General features: G+C 41.5%; 1 protein-coding gene across 2 annotated transcripts in view; it reads right to left on the reverse strand.

The window, feature by feature from the left end:
• The window catches only part of EFCC1 (EF-hand and coiled-coil domain containing 1), a 79,494-nt gene that overhangs the window by 24,550 nt on the left and 35,031 nt on the right, over positions 1-19,913 (reverse strand). The window contains exons 3-4 of one of the 2 annotated variants that reach the window (XM_072127352.1): positions 3,112-3,236; positions 1,707-1,830 (exon numbers count right to left, since the gene is read on the reverse strand). In XM_072127352.1, coding sequence (XP_071983453.1) covers positions 1,707-1,830; positions 3,112-3,236 — 249 coding nt within the window. Of the gene's footprint in view, positions 1-1,706; positions 1,834-3,111; positions 3,237-19,913 lie in introns of both variants that reach the window. The other variant, XM_072127351.1, reaches the window with a different exon arrangement.

Consider the following 19,913-nt stretch of genomic DNA (forward strand, 5'->3'; position numbering starts at 1 on the left):
GTGTATAAATTTGTGTAATTGTATAAACATGTCTGTATAGGGGTACATTCACAAGAACATATGAGGGACGTATATCTGACTGCAAATTTGCTGCCGGATATACTTCCACCATAGGCTTCTATACGCCTGGGCTCGGTACAGTGAGCACAACGAGTACTCACTGTTTCGAGCTGTGGCCGCAACAGAGAGAGTGCGTGCTCTATCTATGGCCATAAGAACGACCATGTGGCTCTATTCTCTATGGAGAGGGGAGGGGTGAGCCGCTATCGCCTCTCCTCCTCTCCAGCGTGCCAGACTTGTGCCTGCCAGGCTATAGCCGGGCGGGCACACGTTTATGTGAATGCAGCCTACATATGTATATTTTTTTAAGGGGAAGGGGGGCCCCATGCAGAAATCTGCTATGGGGCCCAGCCTCTCCTAGTTACGCCACTGCTCGTAGTGTGAGGGATCTGGGGTATTGTGTGTGTGTATATAATGTATGTGTGTGTATACGATATGTCTGTATATGGTATATTATGTATGTCTGTATTTGCTGTATGTGTGTGACATGTGAGGCGTATATGCTGCATAGGTGTATATAGAACGGTATGTATGTGTGTATGTTCTGTATGTATGTATGTATATGTGGTGTGTGTATACTGTATATATGTTTATTCTTTATGTCTATATACTATATATATGTAAGTATATTAATATGTGTTTCTATGAGTTTATAATATGTATATTTTTTAAGAAGGAAGGGGGGGCCCAATTCAGAAAACTGCTATGGGGCCCAGCCACTCCAAAGTGCTGAGGGAACACGGAGGAGAGTGAATTACGGACAAAGACAGCCTGTGAAGCCAGATCATTGAGGGGCTAGAGTAGCCATTCAGTCTCTTAGCATCATTTTAAAAGATGATTTTAGAGGGAAGGAGGCAATGGATAACCAATATTACAAGTCACAGTCACATCTATGAGTAAATGTCCCTGGTTTATCATGATGGTAGATTTCCTTTGAGAGTATCTCAAGGGAGGATGTGATTTGGTATATTAGCATATTCTGGTAATGAACATAAATTGGCTTTTTTTTATAAATACAGATAAAAATCTTCTAAATAATATCGTATTGTTTTATGTATGTTTCTGTAAACAATAATGCCCTAGATAAATGAAGAAGAAATAAAATAGAGCATTTCTTTACCATGAATGCTGATGGTGAAACAGTTTGGACAAATCTATTACTTCCTGTTTTGTCAATATAAGTAATAACTGAAAAACTGTTTATTTTAAAAACAAGAAAACTACACAAAGTATCTTGTTCTCAAACAGATACCAAGGAAAATCTTTCAAATGTCACTTCTATTGGAATTTTCCGATTGTTTGGGAAAGTTCTGCGTGTATCTCTCATAAGGATGGCTAAAGTTTAAAGGATGCCATAGGATAAGTCCCATAGTATGCAAAATCAGATGAGTGTGGGTCTGACACATGCCACTCCCTCTAATCTACTGTTCTCAGACATCCCCGGCACCAGAGGTGATATACACTGCAGAGCTGGAAGAACAGCTCCTCTTTCATTGCTCTGTAGTGGCCAGTTTGGGTAACTGCAGCTGTAGTATGTTGAGTTTTATAGTTCCTTGAATGCTTTTATGCAACTTATTAAGAAACTGGTTCTTCCATTAATATAACTGGCAATGCTTCTCTGTGTAACATTTGACAGGTTGACATACCCATTGACACAACAAGAGAGGCTGGAAAAAATTCCTTGCAATGCATCTGCGGGGTCCCTTGCCCACTTGTCCTCCTCTTCATCAGATGCTGCTTGACCTTCCACAGAGCGAAATATCTGATCTTCTGCTATAATAACACACATTTAAATACATAGCTGAATACTAAGGGGATTGACATGTTTTCACTATATGATTAAGTGTACAAGTGTTTGAAATTGCCCTTATTACCACTTCAAATTTAAAAAATATCTGGTATTCATAACATTGATTTTTCGAGAATAGCAATAGGCTAGGTAATGGCAAGAATAAAATGGACTACATCTGGAACCATGTAGCCATCAAATGCGGCCAACACAGGCAATTACACCATTATGCACTAAGATAAGGCATTTTGATTGATTTGAGACTTTACTATTTTTCTGGAGTATTATTACACATTTTGTGCCTGGAGCAAAAAGTATACATGGGGCGGCTGGGGCAAATATTAACAAAAAAATAATATTCCCAGCATCATGCTCTGCTCAGTCCTTGCCATAGCCATAAAACATTGAATCAGTTTCAGCTAGAACATTCACAATGTATGTAAAATGTCACAATACACTACTAATGTATGTGCACTGAGCCTGGCACGGAGTCAGGTAATTTGAAATAAAGTTTTATAAAGTAATAGCAGTTTTCAGAATGGTGACAAAGGCATCAGTATAGCATAGGCTATTGGAACCTGTCACCAGCTAAAAATGACATTCCGGGTGACAGGTTACCTTGGAGCTCCTTTTTATTGAGATCATGTGATTAGGGGTAACAATAGACTGGGACCATTTGGAACTTCCATTATTCAGGCACCATCAGATTTAACATTTTTCAATTATTAAAGGGAACCTGTCAGAGGGATTTGGAACACTAAACCACCCACAGATTCTTATGAATCAGCGGATTAATGTCCTAAAATAGCCTTATTGTTTCTTTCTGTTCCTGCAATAACAACATATAATCCCTTATGCATACCTTAGTCCATAGCTCCCAGAGCCTGCACAGCCATTTAGTGAGACCGAGGTAGTATAGCCTTTCGTCTGTGCTATAGGTGCAGCAAAGGAGCAATGAAGCCATGATGTACTACGTCATCTTCATTGAGCCAAAGCACCAAAGTTGAGCCTTATGCACCTTTTTGGACTCATCTCTAGGTGAGTATAAACTTTTTTTAATAACAGCAAGTGACCATGTAATAGGGTGATTTGGGACACTAAACCACAGGTCCATGAGGATCTGGAGTTATCTTGGTGCCCCAAATTACAGGTTCCCTTTAAATGTATAGATAAATAATTCTGGTAGGAATACTGTCAGGTACTACATTTCTTATATAATCAATAGTAAGTATTAACCTACAAGTGAGGAAGGTGCCACATACCGTTATGGTCAGCATGTCTATCTTCCGTGGATGATCTCCGCTCTGTTTTGGCAAGTGAGTGATATGGTTTCAGGGTTGTGACCTTTTGTTCTGGTTTTGTCATGTTCATTATGGTTTCTCCTGACCTAGAATAAGATGAGCAATTACATATCATATAGTATTGTCATTGTTTCCTTACATCAAATATGAAAGGTCATAAATATACTTGTAGGTATGAAAGGTGGAAGGTTTGGGTATAAAAAAAAGCATTAGGCTCTAGTACAAGGGGTTATGATAGAGGTAGATAATGCCGGTGCTATAGGGCCCTAGGGGAAAGGGAGCCTAGACTTAGTTGTCACCACCGCTTTTGTAATAGCATGGATAGTGCACTAAGAGAAAGGGAGCCTAGACTTAGTTGTCACCACCGCTTTTGTAATAGCATGGATAGTGCACTAAGAGAAAGGGAGCCTAGACTTAGTTGTTACCACCGCTTTTGTAATGGATAGGTCCTTCTCTGCAAAGAAACTCCATTGTTAGTAAACAAAGGGTAAACGTCTTGCCCCAAAGGTCATGCAATACTTTCTAACCAAGAATGTCGGGGCCAAGTTTAATCTTATATACAAGGGGTCACTGGTTCAACCTTAGGGAATTCTATTCATTATAATGAGGCATGGCACTTTCCTTATTCTGTTGTCATGTCTCTTTAGTAATTCCTAAAAGACACAATGGTGTCACAATAAAAAAGGAATATAAATTTGAGGATTTGTTCACACACATGGCAAACATACAACAATGGTTTACTTTGGGGGTGTAAATATTACAGTACCAGGTGAAAACTAATGTCAATTTTTACTTTTCTTTTGTGGATTCATAGGATGAATTTTGCAGAAATCTGCAGCAAAACCTGCACATTGCTGCAGGATAATAACAGATTTCAATATGGCAAAATCCTAAGTGGAAAATAGTATAAGTAGACATAATATACTTCGATTTCTGAATTCAGCAACCTCCAAGATTCTAAAGGTTCACCACTTGGTCAATGATACAACAACACAATTCTAATTATTTAATGCACAAATAACCAGGGGAGGGGAAGGTCTTTGGGAGAATATAAGCCGCTGCCAGTTTGGAAAATATCAGCCAAAATCTGACATCCCTATAAATCCCTGCATCTGGAGAGGTCTCTGGGGACCAATGAGGGAAATTTATATTTGATTTTGGAGAGAGAAAATAAATTTATGCAAAAAAACTAATGATTTTCCTTATCACATTCATTAACTTGACACCTGTAACACTGTTTTAGGATCACCAGGTGTGACAACACAACACAATAAGCACTGGAAAAGGTCACAGAAACATCTGCAATTACTGGAGACCTATCAGCTGTACATGGTGGGGGCTGTCATGTACCCTAAAGCAAAATTTAAGGAGATTAAGGATCACAAGGATTGGAATTGACTGAGGGCAATTTTACAGGAAGGGGAAAAAATTGTAAATGCATATTTTGTTAATAAAAAAGAGGCAAAGATCATAGAAGACCATATAGGAACTGCCCAATAACCACAGACAATTCTGTCTGGTAGGAATGAAGGATTGTAGAATGAGGATGGGTTTCTATGGAGATCTTTGAACAGAACGTGTTCATCCCGCTTCCTTTGTTTTCAGGAAAATAGTGGTTGAATCTGTAGGAATCTTTAGTTGGAATCAATGGGCTGAATTTGTCAAAACTAGTGCAGTCTGTGGAGTGTGCAGAGGGTGCCAGATTCATGGCGCTCGGGAAGTGGGCACCATGTTTTTTTGGTGCACTTTGTTAATGCTGCAGAATTGTGGCGCACATCCGTAATAAATGTGGTGCACAGTCCGACTAAGCAGTAACACGCTCCTTTAGGTGCACTTTTTTTCTGTCTTGTCGGACACCGTGCAACCGAAACACAAAATTGGCGCAGACACATTATAAATACATCCACAAGCAGTTTGCACGTTTTTTCTAGTGCAAAGTCAGACAGAAAACTGGTGCAAACACTTTAACAAATGTGTGCAGAAAAACGGAGTGATAATAGAGCTGTAATTGGATTTAATGCAGTAATTATGGCCTTCGTAGTTTAACTTCTGAGAACAGATCCAATATTTATATCTTTCATGATACATTTTTTTCCTAGATGGAGATGAATTTTAATGTCCCTTTTATAATATTTTAGCATTATGTGATTAATGTGATTCAGTTTATTTCTGCATTTGCCCAATATAAAGTGTTTAGTTCCACATTTTATAGACATATAGAATAGTTTCAATGCTATGCCTCCTCTGGCGTAAGTGGACCTTGCCATGAAAATGAAAAAAAAACCCTCTGCTAGATGAATATTATATAGGTTGAAGGATTTATGGATGTGATGGATAAAAACTATATGGTTTTTAAGAGGCTTAAGTATTTTGATCTCATACATGCACAGCTCAGCAACACAATTTATTGTATTACTATGTATATCTGCAGCTTCTGTGTGGGCTCCTTCCATCACATCAATGCAAAGAGCATGTAGAATATATCACGACTGTGACAAGTTTGACCTCAGAGCCCTATTTGTATTAATCCCTAAAAAAAAGATTTCAAGCAACATTTCAATAGGTAAGTCTTCCAATCTTTGTATTCTCCTTGCCAAAAGATTTCTTTGACATGGAGATTGGGGTTTCTTAATCCTGCACTAAAAAGAAATCTACCAATGAAACCCATCATGATAAACCAGGGACACTTACTCATAGATCCAGGCACTGTGACTCTGGTAATCTTTCGTAAAAAGTCACATATTTTTCCCGCAAACAGACCCCAGTTACAGGCAGGTATAGCAAAAAGCTTAGAAGGGGGTGTAGAAGTATTTGTGACTTTTGAGCAATTTAAAAAAACACAAAAAAAACAAGCTTCTTTATTTTAGTGCTGACAAAATCATGGTCTGAACCGAAAAAATCCTATTATCTTACCCCTAAGCTTCTATGGTAAGTGGTAAAATGAAGATGTAAAACTGTGAATATGCCCCAGGTCTGGTTCATCCTTAGGAGTTATGGATTGCGGCAGAACATCTGTGTTATGGATTGAATCATTATGGTTCCGTCTTTGGCTCAGTTGGACACTCGCAAACCAAAAACATGACTTTCTGAATAAGACCTTTTCATGGTGTTCGTGGTCATTTGCAAATTTTTTGCACCTAAAACTCTCCCTTCAAAGTTTGCCATTGTCTAATTTTCTGCAGTGTTCCATGAGTTATCACCTGAATCGAGATGTGGATGCTGCAACTTCTTTAAAAAGTCGTAAAAAAGTTGCGAATTTTGGCACAAATCTTCGGCTGCACCTAAAATTAGCTGGGGAATTGTTTGCAACTTTTTTTTAAAAAAGTCGCAAATTCACTATGGACCAAACAGCACATGTATCAATAAAAAAAATGCTAAGATACATCTGACGAGCAGAAAAACGAGGAAAAGTATCAAAAACAGACTGACCGAGCCAGACTTATGATGGCTCTCAAAATCCTTGCTGTACTGGAACTCCCACAGTTAAAAATTCTTGCACTTGCGCTGCACTAAGTCTCCGGCACACAGAAGACTATTTACAAACGGAGAGCGGTGACGCATGTGCAGCAAGCCTAGTGTGCTCTACCTCATCACGGAGAGGAGGTCACACCAAGCACAGGCGCGAAAATGTGCACTAGACGAGCACAACAGGAAGTGCTGCTTGCACGCTAGATGGAGTCACTGCTATCATCTAGTGCACAAACATGAGAATTGGTGACTATGGGAGTGGCAGTCCTGGGAGCAAGCATCAGAGAGGGGAGTGCCTGGATGGCCCACTCATGAATACACTGGACTTGGAGTTCCATTGATCAGACCACTAAGTGCCACAGCTTGGCACATCATTTACATATGTTCCATTACAATTGGAAAGGATTTCAAATATTGAATGCAAAAAAAGGTCATTTCCTACCTTTTACTTGAGGGGGCTGGTAGTTTAATAGGGTTAAAGTGCCCCCCATTGACCAGACATATAAGTTCCACCCCTCATGAATACACTGGACCAGTGGCATAACTAGGAGATACAGGGCCCCACAGCAGGCTTTCGGCATGGGGCCCCCCTTCCCGCTTGAAAATTATACATATTTGTATACTCACACATGCAAGTTACAATCACACATTTATACACATAGATACATTTATACATATAGAGAATGTACACACACACAGTGACATTTACAAACACACAGCATATATACACACATATATGAAGTATATGCACAGTATATGCAAACGCCATACACCATGTACAAATATATATACATCACATATAAGTTATATACATATTATCATGTACAAAGTGCAGCATAATATGGATATAATGATGCACATCCTCCACTCTTCAGTGTGTCAGGTCGGATGCTGGGGCCCCCTGACACTGTGGGCCCCATAGCGGTTGGAATGACTGCTACCACTGTAGTTACGCCCCTGCACTGGACTGCTGTTTCCCGGAGTTCCATCGATCAGACCACTAAGTGCCACAGTGTGGCACAGCATTTAGGTATGTTCCACTACAGCAAGGATTTTGAGAGTCATATAACTGGAAAAGGCCTAGAGAGGGTATTTCATTAGATATGTGCATCTAGTCCTCTTTTCTTACCTGACAGGTGTCCTTTTAGAAGTTTAGAATTACCCTCAACAAATCCACAACGGGGCACATTTACTAAAAAAGTCAGAAACTTCACTTTCTAGTTTTCTGCCCGTGTATAATGCTCGGTGCGACTGATTCATTAAGAACATGCGCCAGAAATCATGAATCTGACGCTTCCTTGCACTGACCTGAGTTCACCAACTTTTTGTGTGGTGCACCTTTAACATAGGGCGTGTGACTTTGCATGTTAAATCTTGCACACGGTCTGACTGAGTGCCGGAACGCCCACTAATTTGTGTTGCATGGAGGCTATGGCAGCTGGCCACAAAAGGGCTGTATGCGACACATACGTTGCACGGACACTTCTTAAATACATGTGCAAGCAGTTTACACCTATAAGAATGTGCAAAGTCCGTCATAAAACCGGTGCAAAGCCCTTAGTAAATGTGCCCCATTGTGTTAATTCACTTTTAGTCAAACTTTACATAGCATAAAGAAGCGCAGTAAGTTCAGAACAAAGACTTCCGAAGTCATGCTTGGATGTGTTTCCTCCAGTAATATCTTGAATCATAGATTCTAGAGACTTGTCGGGAATTGGGAAAATATGTCCAAAAAGTAGAAAGTGATCCGGCATTTAACATATATTAATAGTAACAAAGGAAAAATTGTAATATCTCTCTCATAGCCTAAAGATTCTTTCTCCACTTACTTGGCTCTTATCATGCTCTCCTCCTCCCTTTTAAAATGAGTTTTACAGTTTAATTTCTGATTTAGCTTCTAACTTTCATTTTGCTAGCAAGACAAACAGAAGTGCACTGAGTTGTCACATTACATAGAAGTTTTATCAAGAGAGGAGGGGGAGGCCTGAGCCAGGACTAGGTTACACCACTGATAATAACACTGCATCACACCAGTAGGTATTCATCTTCTTAAGGAGCTGAGAACTCAGCAGGACATTGAACACTTTGTCAGACAGGTCCTAGGTCTTTGCAAATTATATTTTACATTATCCTTTATCGTTATCGCATTTTCCATATGAAATATGACTTCTCAATACTTATGTGTAACATGAATCCATAGACCGCCTGTGTGCAAGTCATTTCACTGACCAGTTTAGCAAATTCATTACCAAGAGGAAAAGGTTGCTGTGATAAATTCAGATGAAATTATATTTGTCTTTGATGGTTTATTAGATCAGAAATTAATCATAGATCTACTGCGGTGAACAAGAAAGATCTCATTCCGGATATCCCGCCATTGTATGTAAACAGTCCTGCTGATGTCATTGAAAAGCCGCATTACAGCTCACAGCGGGCTCGTGGATCATAATTTATGCTTTACTGAATAACGCTTTTCAATGCAAAGCAGAGAGAATTGTTACAAATGCAGTCCTACAGTCTCCGTTATGGAAATGACTGTTTTGGAAACTGGAAACTAATGTATTTTAGAAACTAGAAAGGAATTGTCGGAGATTGCAAACAAAAATCCCCCAAACCAGTTCCATCTATGGGCGGTGTCTGTATTACAAGATATAACACATGGATAGTATTGGTCTTTACTACTGTCTAATCTGTTGGAGCAGGGAGTGAGGTTTTGGGACTACCTGGCTCCTCTGGAATTAGGTGGCAGTAGGTAGTAATGTGGAGGTTGCCTAAAGAAGGAAAATAATTATAATTCCTGGTGGCTTGCAGGGAATTGTGATTATTTCAGAGCAGATTAACCTCCTGCCTTGATAAGTTGCACTAGGTGTTCTTTTGATAAAAATATTTTCTTTGGAAAGGGGAGGGGTGAAGAGCGCTCACCCCTCCTCAATCCTGCACCCTGCTGGGTAATGGCCTAGGTGAGCACACCTTCCTGTGCAATAAGCCTTTGGAGGATATGGAATTCTAGAAAGGGCATTGCCTACCTTTAACCTGAGGGAGCTGGTAGTTTAATAGAGTAACAGTGCCCCCTATTGACCAGACATATAGATTCCACCCTCTTGATTCCATAGTCCTGCAAATAGCTGCTAACACTGATTTATATTCATTATGCATGCTACATTATGCACACTACATAAGAACTAAAAACCTTGCATTTCCAATTTCAAGATATCACAGCAATTGAAAATTCAACAGAACGGAAGAGTCATCCTATGGCAGACACGTAGCTGCCACACTGCAAGCGCTGCGTTCAATCAATGATATGCGCTTAACAGGGTAATTAATGGGCCACCCAGCTACGAACTGTCTAGATAAGTACAAATTTCTAGCACTCTTACAAAAACTCCTGCATACTTGATTATTGGGTTCATTGCTCCTAATATACTGATGAGCTTATTTTAATTAATAGTCTGCAAAATTACTTGGGATCGGACACACGCATTTGCAGTTAGGCTCATAAAGTGGATTTTGCATTTCATATATTATTTATCTGATGAATTATTTATTAACATTTTCATTATTTTAACCATAACTTCATTGTAACAAGCCTCCTGACTATGATCGATAAAGGAACTTTTGATTTTTCTCTTGTTTTGGCTGCCTTCAGCCTCCTACAGACAAAAATGGACTCAAATTTTGGCTTCCTTATTTGGACAGACTTAAAGATGTTTGTCATGGAATGCATAATCCAGGAGATAGGGGATAAAATATCAGATCATTGGGTGCCAGACTGCTGGCATAATAGCAGACTAAAATTTGGTAAGTAGGTACAGAAGGTCACAACAACCCTTTCTATAAGGCTTAAACATACACTAACCAAATGGTGTTGTGAAGTATTGTTTTATGTTTAATGAAAATGTTTTAATTTTCAAATACTTTTTGAATGCTGAGAATACCATAAAGACGTTTGGGGGAGAGGAGTGGACTTTGATCAGCTTCAGCCATAGTCAAAGGACTGCAAGACCCCCTTCGATGTTTGCCCATTTCTCAAGAAGGATTTACGTTTTTATATGCACTTCAAGGAAAACAAAGCCTTAGTGTCTCCGATGCCCATGTAATAATTTACCAACCAATGGACTATGGACATTACTTCTTTATCCCTAAGTTAACAAGCCCAGGTCTTTCCTGTATAATACTGTGTGACACAAATAAAGCATCTCACATCTGCCTTACTATTGATGGCATCAGTTTGCAGAGACTGAGATATTATACCATACGTTGTCTTGGTTTGATTTCTCCTGAGCTCAATCTGCGAATGTTATTAGTCATTAGAGAACCTGAAGTTGTGTGAACAAGGGCAGAGCTTGACAGTGTTATGTGAGCTGAGACACAACTCCCGCGGACACTTGTGAATATATGATGTTTATTGGCATTTTGGCTGCTACTGCACCCTTCCGGAGTCCAAATTTAGGTTGGATCAATCAATTGTAGAAGATCTGGGAAAGCTGGATGCTCAAAGTGGTGCAACCTCGAAGTAAAAGGACAATCGTGACACAGGACAACAATGCGTTCCATCAATGGAAATGTCTTCTAGATGTTTGACAACCTTCAGAGCTAGAATAATTGAGTCTAGTCTAGATCACCAAAAATAAGAAAGCAGTGGGTATGTAAAGCAGCAAGTGAACAGTCACTTCTTGAAGTTAATGTATTAGAAGCAGTAAAAATGGGCAATCTTATGGATATAAATGACTTTTCTGCCTCCCACGCTCCAGCACAAAGTACGCTGAATGCTAGAAAGGAGTCAGACATACATTCATAATATTATTTGCAACACTTTATGGAGGATTCTGCACAATTGAAATTGTTCAATGTACTGAAGCATTAACCTTGGAAACATGACGAACGCTGCTATCTAAGAATGTAGGCATAAAACTCTAGTTCTGATGTATTGTATTTTGTATGTAACCATAAGAAATAAAAGTTTGTGTAGAAGCAGAAATGACAATACCGTAAAAGTAAGCTATAAAAATAAATATAAAAAATTACATTATAGCAAGGCCATAAACAATGTACATATGCTGTAACAGTGGTTACAGGGAGTCATGAGCATGAAGTGTGCTTCTGTGAATGCGTACTTAAAGCGAACCCGTAACCAGGAATATCATTTTTAGATGGTGACAGGTTCCAATAGCCTATTGTGTGCTTATTTTATAAAACGCCTTTGGCAGCATTCTGAATCATTTTAGTAATAATAATAATAATAATTCTTTATTTATATAGCGCACACAGATTACGCAGCGCTGCACAAAGCATGTCAAATCGGTCCCTGTCCCCATGGGGCTCACAATCTAAACAACCTAACAGTATGTTTTTTTTGGAGGAAACCCACGCAAACACGGAGAGAACATACAAACTCTTTGCAGATGTTGACCTGGGTGGGATTCGAACCCAGGACACCAGTGCTGCAAGGCAGAAGTGCTACTCACTCAGCCACCATGCCGCCCTAGTACTTTATAAAACTTTATTTCACATTACCTGGTTGTGAGTCCAGAGGAGGGGGGAACTGCAGCAGCCTCTGTCTTAGTATCCTCTCCTCCACACTAATCTGGATCCCTCTCCCCTTCCCACTTCCTTCCCCTTACTTCTGCCAAGTGCACTGAGCAGGGGCAGGGGAGGTAGGGTGGTCTGGAGTAGAGGAAGAATGCATGAGGACACTGAAACCCAGGCATACAGGCTATTGCAAGTTCCCTCCATGGGACTCACTACCAGCTGCTGGCAGGGAGATAGGTAATATTAAATAAATTTTTATCAAGTACTGAAATGATTGTCTATAATAGGTTCCGTTACAGACAATGGTGATATTTAGAGATGAGCGAACATGCTCGTCCGAGCTTGATGCTCGGTCGAGCATTAGGGTACTCGAAACTGCTCGTTACTCGGACGAATACTTCGCCCGCTCGAGAAAATGGCAGCTCCCGCCGTTTTGCTTTTTGGCGGCCAGAAACAGAGCCAATCACAAGCCAGGAGACTCTGCACTCCACCCAGCATGACGTGGTACCCTTACACGTCGATAGCAGTGGTTGGCTGGCCAGATCAGGTGACCCTGGGATAGACTAGCCGCTGGCCGCGCTGCTCGGATCATTCTGTCTCTGGATGCCGCTAGGGAGAGAGCTGCTGCTGGTCAGGGAAAGCGTTAGGGTGTTCTATTAGCTTACTGTTAGGCAGGAGTGATTCTCAAAGAACCCAACAGCCCTTCTTAGGGCTACAATAACGTTCTACTTTTTTTATTTTAATTTGCATCTTTTACCATTTTGTGAGGAATTAGCAGGGGGACTTGCTACCGTTGTGTTTAGCTCTTAGTGGCACACATATCCATAGCAAAGGCCGAAGTGGCAAAATTCAGTAGGGGTTGGATTTCTATTAGGCAATAACTCAGTGTCATCTCATCTGGCATAGTAGTGTGCTTCCTTTGATACTTGGCTAGAAAATAGCCATAGGAGAATACAAACAGCTTCTTGAAGCCTACAGTAGCGTTCTATATATTTGATTTCTGGTTGATCTGCTGGTGGCTGTAGTTTCTGCAGTGCATGTACTTGCCAATTCTGAGCAATTTGTAGTGAGACTTGCGACCGCTGTGTTCTGCGCTTAGTGGCGCACATATCCATAGCAAAGGCCGAAGTGGCAAAATTCAGTAGGGGTTGGATTTCTATTAGGCAATAACTCAGTGTCATCTCATCTGGCATAGTAGTGTGCTTCCTTTGATACTTGGCTAGAAAATAGCCATAGGAGAATACAAACAGCTTCTTGAAGCCTACAGTAGCGTTCTATATATTTGATTTCTGGTTGATCTGCTGGTGGCTGTAGTTTCTGCAGTGCATGTACTTGCCAATTCTGAGCAATTTGTAGTGAGACTTGCGACCGCTGTGTTCTGCGCTTAGTGGCGCACATATCCATAGCAAAGGCCGAAGTGGCAAAATTCAGTAGGGGTTGGATTTCTATTAGGCAATAACTCAGTGTCATCTCATCTGGCATAGTAGTGTGCTTCCTTTGATACTTGGCTAGAAAATAGCCATAGGAGAATACAAACAGCTTCTTGAAGCCTACAGTAGCGTTCTATATATTTGATTTCTGGTTGATCTGCTGGTGGCTGTAGTTTCTGCAGTGCATGTACTTGCCAATTCTGAGCAATTTGTAGTGAGACTTGCGACCGCTGTGTTCTGCGCTTAGTGGCGCACATATCCATAGCAAAGGCCGAAGTGGCAAAATTCAGTAGGGGTTGGATTTCTATTAGGCAATAACTCAGTGTCATCTCATCTGGCATAGTAGTGTGCTTCCTTTGATACTTGGCTAGAAAATAGCCATAGGAGAATACAAACAGCTTCTTGAAGCCTACAGTAGCGTTCTATATATTTGATTTCTGGTTGATCTGCTGGTGGCTGTAGTTTCTGCAGTGCATGTACTTGCCAATTCTGAGCAATTTGTAGTGAGACTTGCGACCGCTGTGTTCTGCGCTTAGTGGCGCACATATCCATAGCAAAGGCCGAAGTGGCAAAATTCAGTAGGGGTTGGATTTCTATTAGGCAATAACTCAGTGTCATCTCATCTGGCATAGTAGTGTGCTTCCTTTGATACTTGGCTAGAAAATAGCCATAGGAGAATACAAACAGCTTCTTGAAGCCTACAGTAGCGTTCTATATATTTGATTTCTGGTTGATCTGCTGGTGGCTGTAGTTTCTGCAGTGCATGTACTTGCCAATTCTGAGCAATTTGTAGTGAGACTTGCGACCGCTGTGTTCTGCGCTTAGTGGCGCACATATCCATAGCAAAGGCCGAAGTGGCAAAATTCAGTAGGGGTTGGATTTCTATTAGGCAATAACTCAGTGTCATCTCATCTGGCATAGTAGTGTGCTTCCTTTGATACTTGGCTAGAAAATAGCCATAGGAGAATACAAACAGCTTCTTGAAGCCTACAGTAGCGTTCTATATATTTGATTTCTGGTTGATCTGCTGGTGGCTGTAGTTTCTGCAGTGCATGTACTTGCCAATTCTGAGCAATTTGTAGTGAGACTTGCGACCGCTGTGTTCTGCGCTTAGTGGCGCACATATCCATAGCAAAGGCCGAAGTGGCAAAATTCAGTAGGGGTTGGATTTCTATTAGGCAATAACTCAGTGTCATCTCATCTGGCATAGTAGTGTGCTTCCTTTGATACTTGGCTAGAAAATAGCCATAGGAGAATACAAACAGCTTCTTGAAGCCTACAGTAGCGTTCTATATATTTGATTTCTGGTTGATCTGCTGGTGGCTGTAGTTTCTGCAGTGCATGTACTTGCCAATTCTGAGCAATTTGTAGTGAGACTTGCGACCGCTGTGTTCTGCGCTTAGTGGCGCACATATCCATAGCAAAGGCCGAAGTGGCAAAATTCAGTAGGGGTTGGATTTCTATTAGGCAATAACTCAGTGTCATCTCATCTGGCATAGTAGTGTGCTTCCTTTGATACTTGGCTAGAAAATAGCCATAGGAGAATACAAACAGCTTCTTGAAGCCTACAGTAGCGTTCTATATATTTGATTTCTGGTTGATCTGCTGGTGGCTGTAGTTTCTGCAGTGCATGTACTTGCCAATTCTGAGCAATTTGTAGTGAGACTTGCGACCGCTGTGTTCTGCGCTTAGTGGCGCACATATCCATAGCAAAGGCCGAAGTGGCAAAATTCAGTAGGGGTTGGATTTCTATTAGGCAATAACTCAGTGTCATCTCATCTGGCATAGTAGTGTGCTTCCTTTGATACTTGGCTAGAAAATAGCCATAGGAGAATACAAACAGCTTCTTGAAGCCTACAGTAGCGTTCTATATATTTGATTTCTGGTTGATCTGCTGGTGGCTGTAGTTTCTGCAGTGCATGTACTTGCCAATTCTGAGCAATTTGTAGTGAGACTTGCGACCGCTGTGTTCTGCGCTTAGTGGCGCACATATCCATAGCAAAGGCCGAAGTGGCAAAATTCAGTAGGGGTTGGATTTCTATTAGGCAATAACTCAGTGTCATCTCATCTGGCATAGTAGTGTGCTTCCTTTGATACTTGGCTAGAAAATAGCCATAGGAGAATACAAACAGCTTCTTGAAGCCTACAGTAGCGTTCTATATATTTGATTTCTGGTTGATCTGCTGGTGGCTGTAGTTTCTGCAGTGCATGTACTTGCCAATTCTGAGCAATTTGTAGTGAGACTTGCGACCGCTGTGTTCTGCGCTTAGTGGCGCACATATCCATAGCAAAGGCCGAAGTGGCAAAATTCAGTAGGGGTTGGATTTCTATTAGGCAATAACTCAGTGTCATCTCATCTGGCATAGTAGTGTGCTTCCTTTGATACTTGGCTAGAAAATAGCCATAGGAGAATACAAACAGCTTCTTGAAGCCTACAGTAGCGTTCTATATATTTGATTTCTGGTTGATCTGCTGGTGGCTGTAGTTTCTGCAGTGCATGTACTTGCCAATTCTGAGCAATTTGTAGTGAGACTTGCGACCGCTGTGTTCTGCGCTTAGTGGCGCACATATCCATAGCAAAGGCCGAAGTGGCAAAATTCAGTAGGGGTTGGATTTCTATTAGGCAATAACTCAGTGTCATCTCATCTGGCATAGTAGTGTGCTTCCTTTGATACTTGGCTAGAAAATAGCCATAGGAGAATACAAACAGCTTCTTGAAGCCTACAGTAGCGTTCTATATATTTGATTTCTGGTTGATCTGCTGGTGGCTGTAGTTTCTGCAGTGCATGTACTTGCCAATTCTGAGCAATTTGTAGTGAGACTTGCGACCGCTGTGTTCTGCGCTTAGTGGCGCACATATCCATAGCAAAGGCCGAAGTGGCAAAATTCAGTAGGGGTTGGATTTCTATTAGGCAATAACTCAGTGTCATCTCATCTGGCATAGTAGTGTGCTTCCTTTGATACTTGGCTAGAAAATAGCCATAGGAGAATACAAACAGCTTCTTGAAGCCTACAGTAGCGTTCTATATATTTGATTTCTGGTTGATCTGCTGGTGGCTGTAGTTTCTGCAGTGCATGTACTTGCCAATTCTGAGCAATTTGTAGTGAGACTTGCGACCGCTGTGTTCTGCGCTTAGTGGCGCACATATCCATAGCAAAGGCCGAAGTGGCAAAATTCAGTAGGGGTTGGATTTCTATTAGGCAATAACTCAGTGTCATCTCATCTGGCATAGTAGTGTGCTTCCTTTGATACTTGGCTAGAAAATAGCCATAGGAGAATACAAACAGCTTCTTGAAGCCTACAGTAGCGTTCTATATATTTGATTTCTGGTTGATCTGCTGGTGGCTGTAGTTTCTGCAGTGCATGTACTTGCCAATTCTGAGCAATTTGTAGTGAGACTTGCGACCGCTGTGTTCTGCGCTTAGTGGCGCACATATCCATAGCAAAGGCCGAAGTGGCAAAATTCAGTAGGGGTTGGATTTCTATTAGGCAATAACTCAGTGTCATCTCATCTGGCATAGTAGTGTGCTTCCTTTGATACTTGGCTAGAAAATAGCCATAGGAGAATACAAACAGCTTCTTGAAGCCTACAGTAGCGTTCTATATATTTGATTTCTGGTTGATCTGCTGGTGGCTGTAGTTTCTGCAGTGCATGTACTTGCCAATTCTGAGCAATTTGTAGTGAGACTTGCGACCGCTGTGTTCTGCGCTTAGTGGCGCACATATCCATAGCAAAGGCCGAAGTGGCAAAATTCAGTAGGGGTTGGATTTCTATTAGGCAATAACTCAGTGTCATCTCATCTGGCATAGTAGTGTGCTTCCTTTGATACTTGGCTAGAAAATAGCCATAGGAGAATACAAACAGCTTCTTGAAGCCTACAGTAGCGTTCTATATATTTGATTTCTGGTTGATCTGCTGGTGGCTGTAGTTTCTGCAGTGCATGTACTTGCCAATTCTGAGCAATTTGTAGTGAGACTTGCGACCGCTGTGTTCTGCGCTTAGTGGCGCACATATCCATAGCAAAGGCCGAAGTGGCAAAATTCAGTAGGGGTTGGATTTCTATTAGGCAATAACTCAGTGTCATCTCATCTGGCATAGTAGTGTGCTTCCTTTGATACTTGGCTAGAAAATAGCCATAGGAGAATACAAACAGCTTCTTGAAGCCTACAGTAGCGTTCTATATATTTGATTTCTGGTTGATCTGCTGGTGGCTGTAGTTTCTGCAGTGCATGTACTTGCCAATTCTGAGCAATTTGTAGTGAGACTTGCGACCGCTGTGTTCTGCGCTTAGTGGCGCACATATCCATAGCAAAGGCCGAAGTGGCAAAATTCAGTAGGGGTTGGATTTCTATTAGGCAATAACTCAGTGTCATCTCATCTGGCATAGTAGTGTGCTTCCTTTGATACTTGGCTAGAAAATAGCCATAGGAGAATACAAACAGCTTCTTGAAGCCTACAGTAGCGTTCTATATATTTGATTTCTGGTTGATCTGCTGGTGGCTGTAGTTTCTGCAGTGCATGTACTTGCCAATTCTGAGCAATTTGTAGTGAGACTTGCGACCGCTGTGTTCTGCGCTTAGTGGCGCACATATCCATAGCAAAGGCCGAAGTGGCAAAATTCAGTAGGGGTTGGATTTCTATTAGGCAATAACTCAGTGTCATCTCATCTGGCATAGTAGTGTGCTTCCTTTGATACTTGGCTAGAAAATAGCCATAGGAGAATACAAACAGCTTCTTGAAGCCTACAGTAGCGTTCTATATATTTGATTTCTGGTTGATCTGCTGGTGGCTGTAGTTTCTGCAGTGCATGTACTTGCCAATTCTGAGCAATTTGTAGTGAGACTTGCGACCGCTGTGTTCTGCGCTTAGTGGCGCACATATCCATAGCAAAGGCCGAAGTGGCAAAATTCAGTAGGGGTTGGATTTCTATTAGGCAATAACTCAGTGTCATCTCATCTGGCATAGTAGTGTGCTTCCTTTGATACTTGGCTAGAAAATAGCCATAGGAGAATACAAACAGCTTCTTGAAGCCTACAGTAGCGTTCTATATATTTGATTTCTGGTTGATCTGCTGGTGGCTGTAGTTTCTGCAGTGCATGTACTTGCCAATTCTGAGCAATTTGTAGTGAGACTTGCGACCGCTGTGTTCTGCGCTTAGTGGCGCACATATCCATAGCAAAGGCCGAAGTGGCAAAATTCAGTAGGGGTTGGATTTCTATTAGGCAATAACTCAGTGTCATCTCATCTGGCATAGTAGTGTGCTTCCTTTGATACTTGGCTAGAAAATAGCCATAGGAGAATACAAACAGCTTCTTGAAGCCTACAGTAGCGTTCTATATATTTGATTTCTGGTTGATCTGCTGGTGGCTGTAGTTTCTGCAGTGCATGTACTTGCCAATTCTGAGCAATTTGTAGTGAGACTTGCGACCGCTGTGTTCTGCGCTTAGTGGCGCACATATCCATAGCAAAGGCCGAAGTGGCAAAATTCAGTAGGGGTTGGATTTCTATTAGGCAATAACTCAGTGTCATCTCATCTGGCATAGTAGTGTGCTTCCTTTGATACTTGGCTAGAAAATAGCCATAGCAATAGGATAGGATTGTTTGGTTTTAAAAACTCAAAAAAAAACAAAAAACACAAAAAAAAAAAAAAAACACAAAAAAACACCAAAAAAAACAAAAAGAAGTAAAAAAAAAAAAAAAGTTATAACTCTCATTTTAAAAATGTTTAACCCGAGGGCTAGGGGTAGAGGACGAGGGCGGGGACGTGGGCGTCCAACTACTGCAGGGGTCAGAGGCCGTGGTCCTGGGCGGGGTGAGACACCACCTGCTGATGAGGGAGCAGGGGAACGCCGCAGAGCTACACTCCCTAGGTTCATGTCTGAAGTTACTGGGACTCGTGGTAGAGCACTGTTGAGGCCAGAACAGTGCGAACAGGTGATGTCGTGGATTGCTGACAATGCTTCGAGCAATTTGTCCACCACCAGTCAGTCTTCCACGCAGTCCACCCATGTCACCGAAATCCCCACTCCTCCAGCTCCTGCACCTCAGCCTCCTCCCCCCCAGTCTGCCCCCTCCCAGGAAAATTTGGCATTTGAACCGGCATACTCTGAGGAACTGTTTTCTGGACCCTTCCCACAGTCACAAACCACTTGTCCGGTTGCTGATGAGCAATTTTCCGATGCCCAGGTTTTCCACCAGTCACAGTCTGTGGGTGATGATGACCTTCTTGACGTAGTGGAAGTGTGTAAAGAGGTGTCCGACGATGAGGAGACACGGTTGTCAGACAGTGGGGAAGTTGTTGTCAGGGCAGGAAGTCCGAGGGGGGAGCAGA

Source organism: Engystomops pustulosus, chromosome 10, assembly GCF_040894005.1.
Source record: "Engystomops pustulosus chromosome 10, aEngPut4.maternal, whole genome shotgun sequence".
NCBI classification, from domain to species: domain Eukaryota; kingdom Metazoa; phylum Chordata; class Amphibia; order Anura; family Leptodactylidae; genus Engystomops; species Engystomops pustulosus.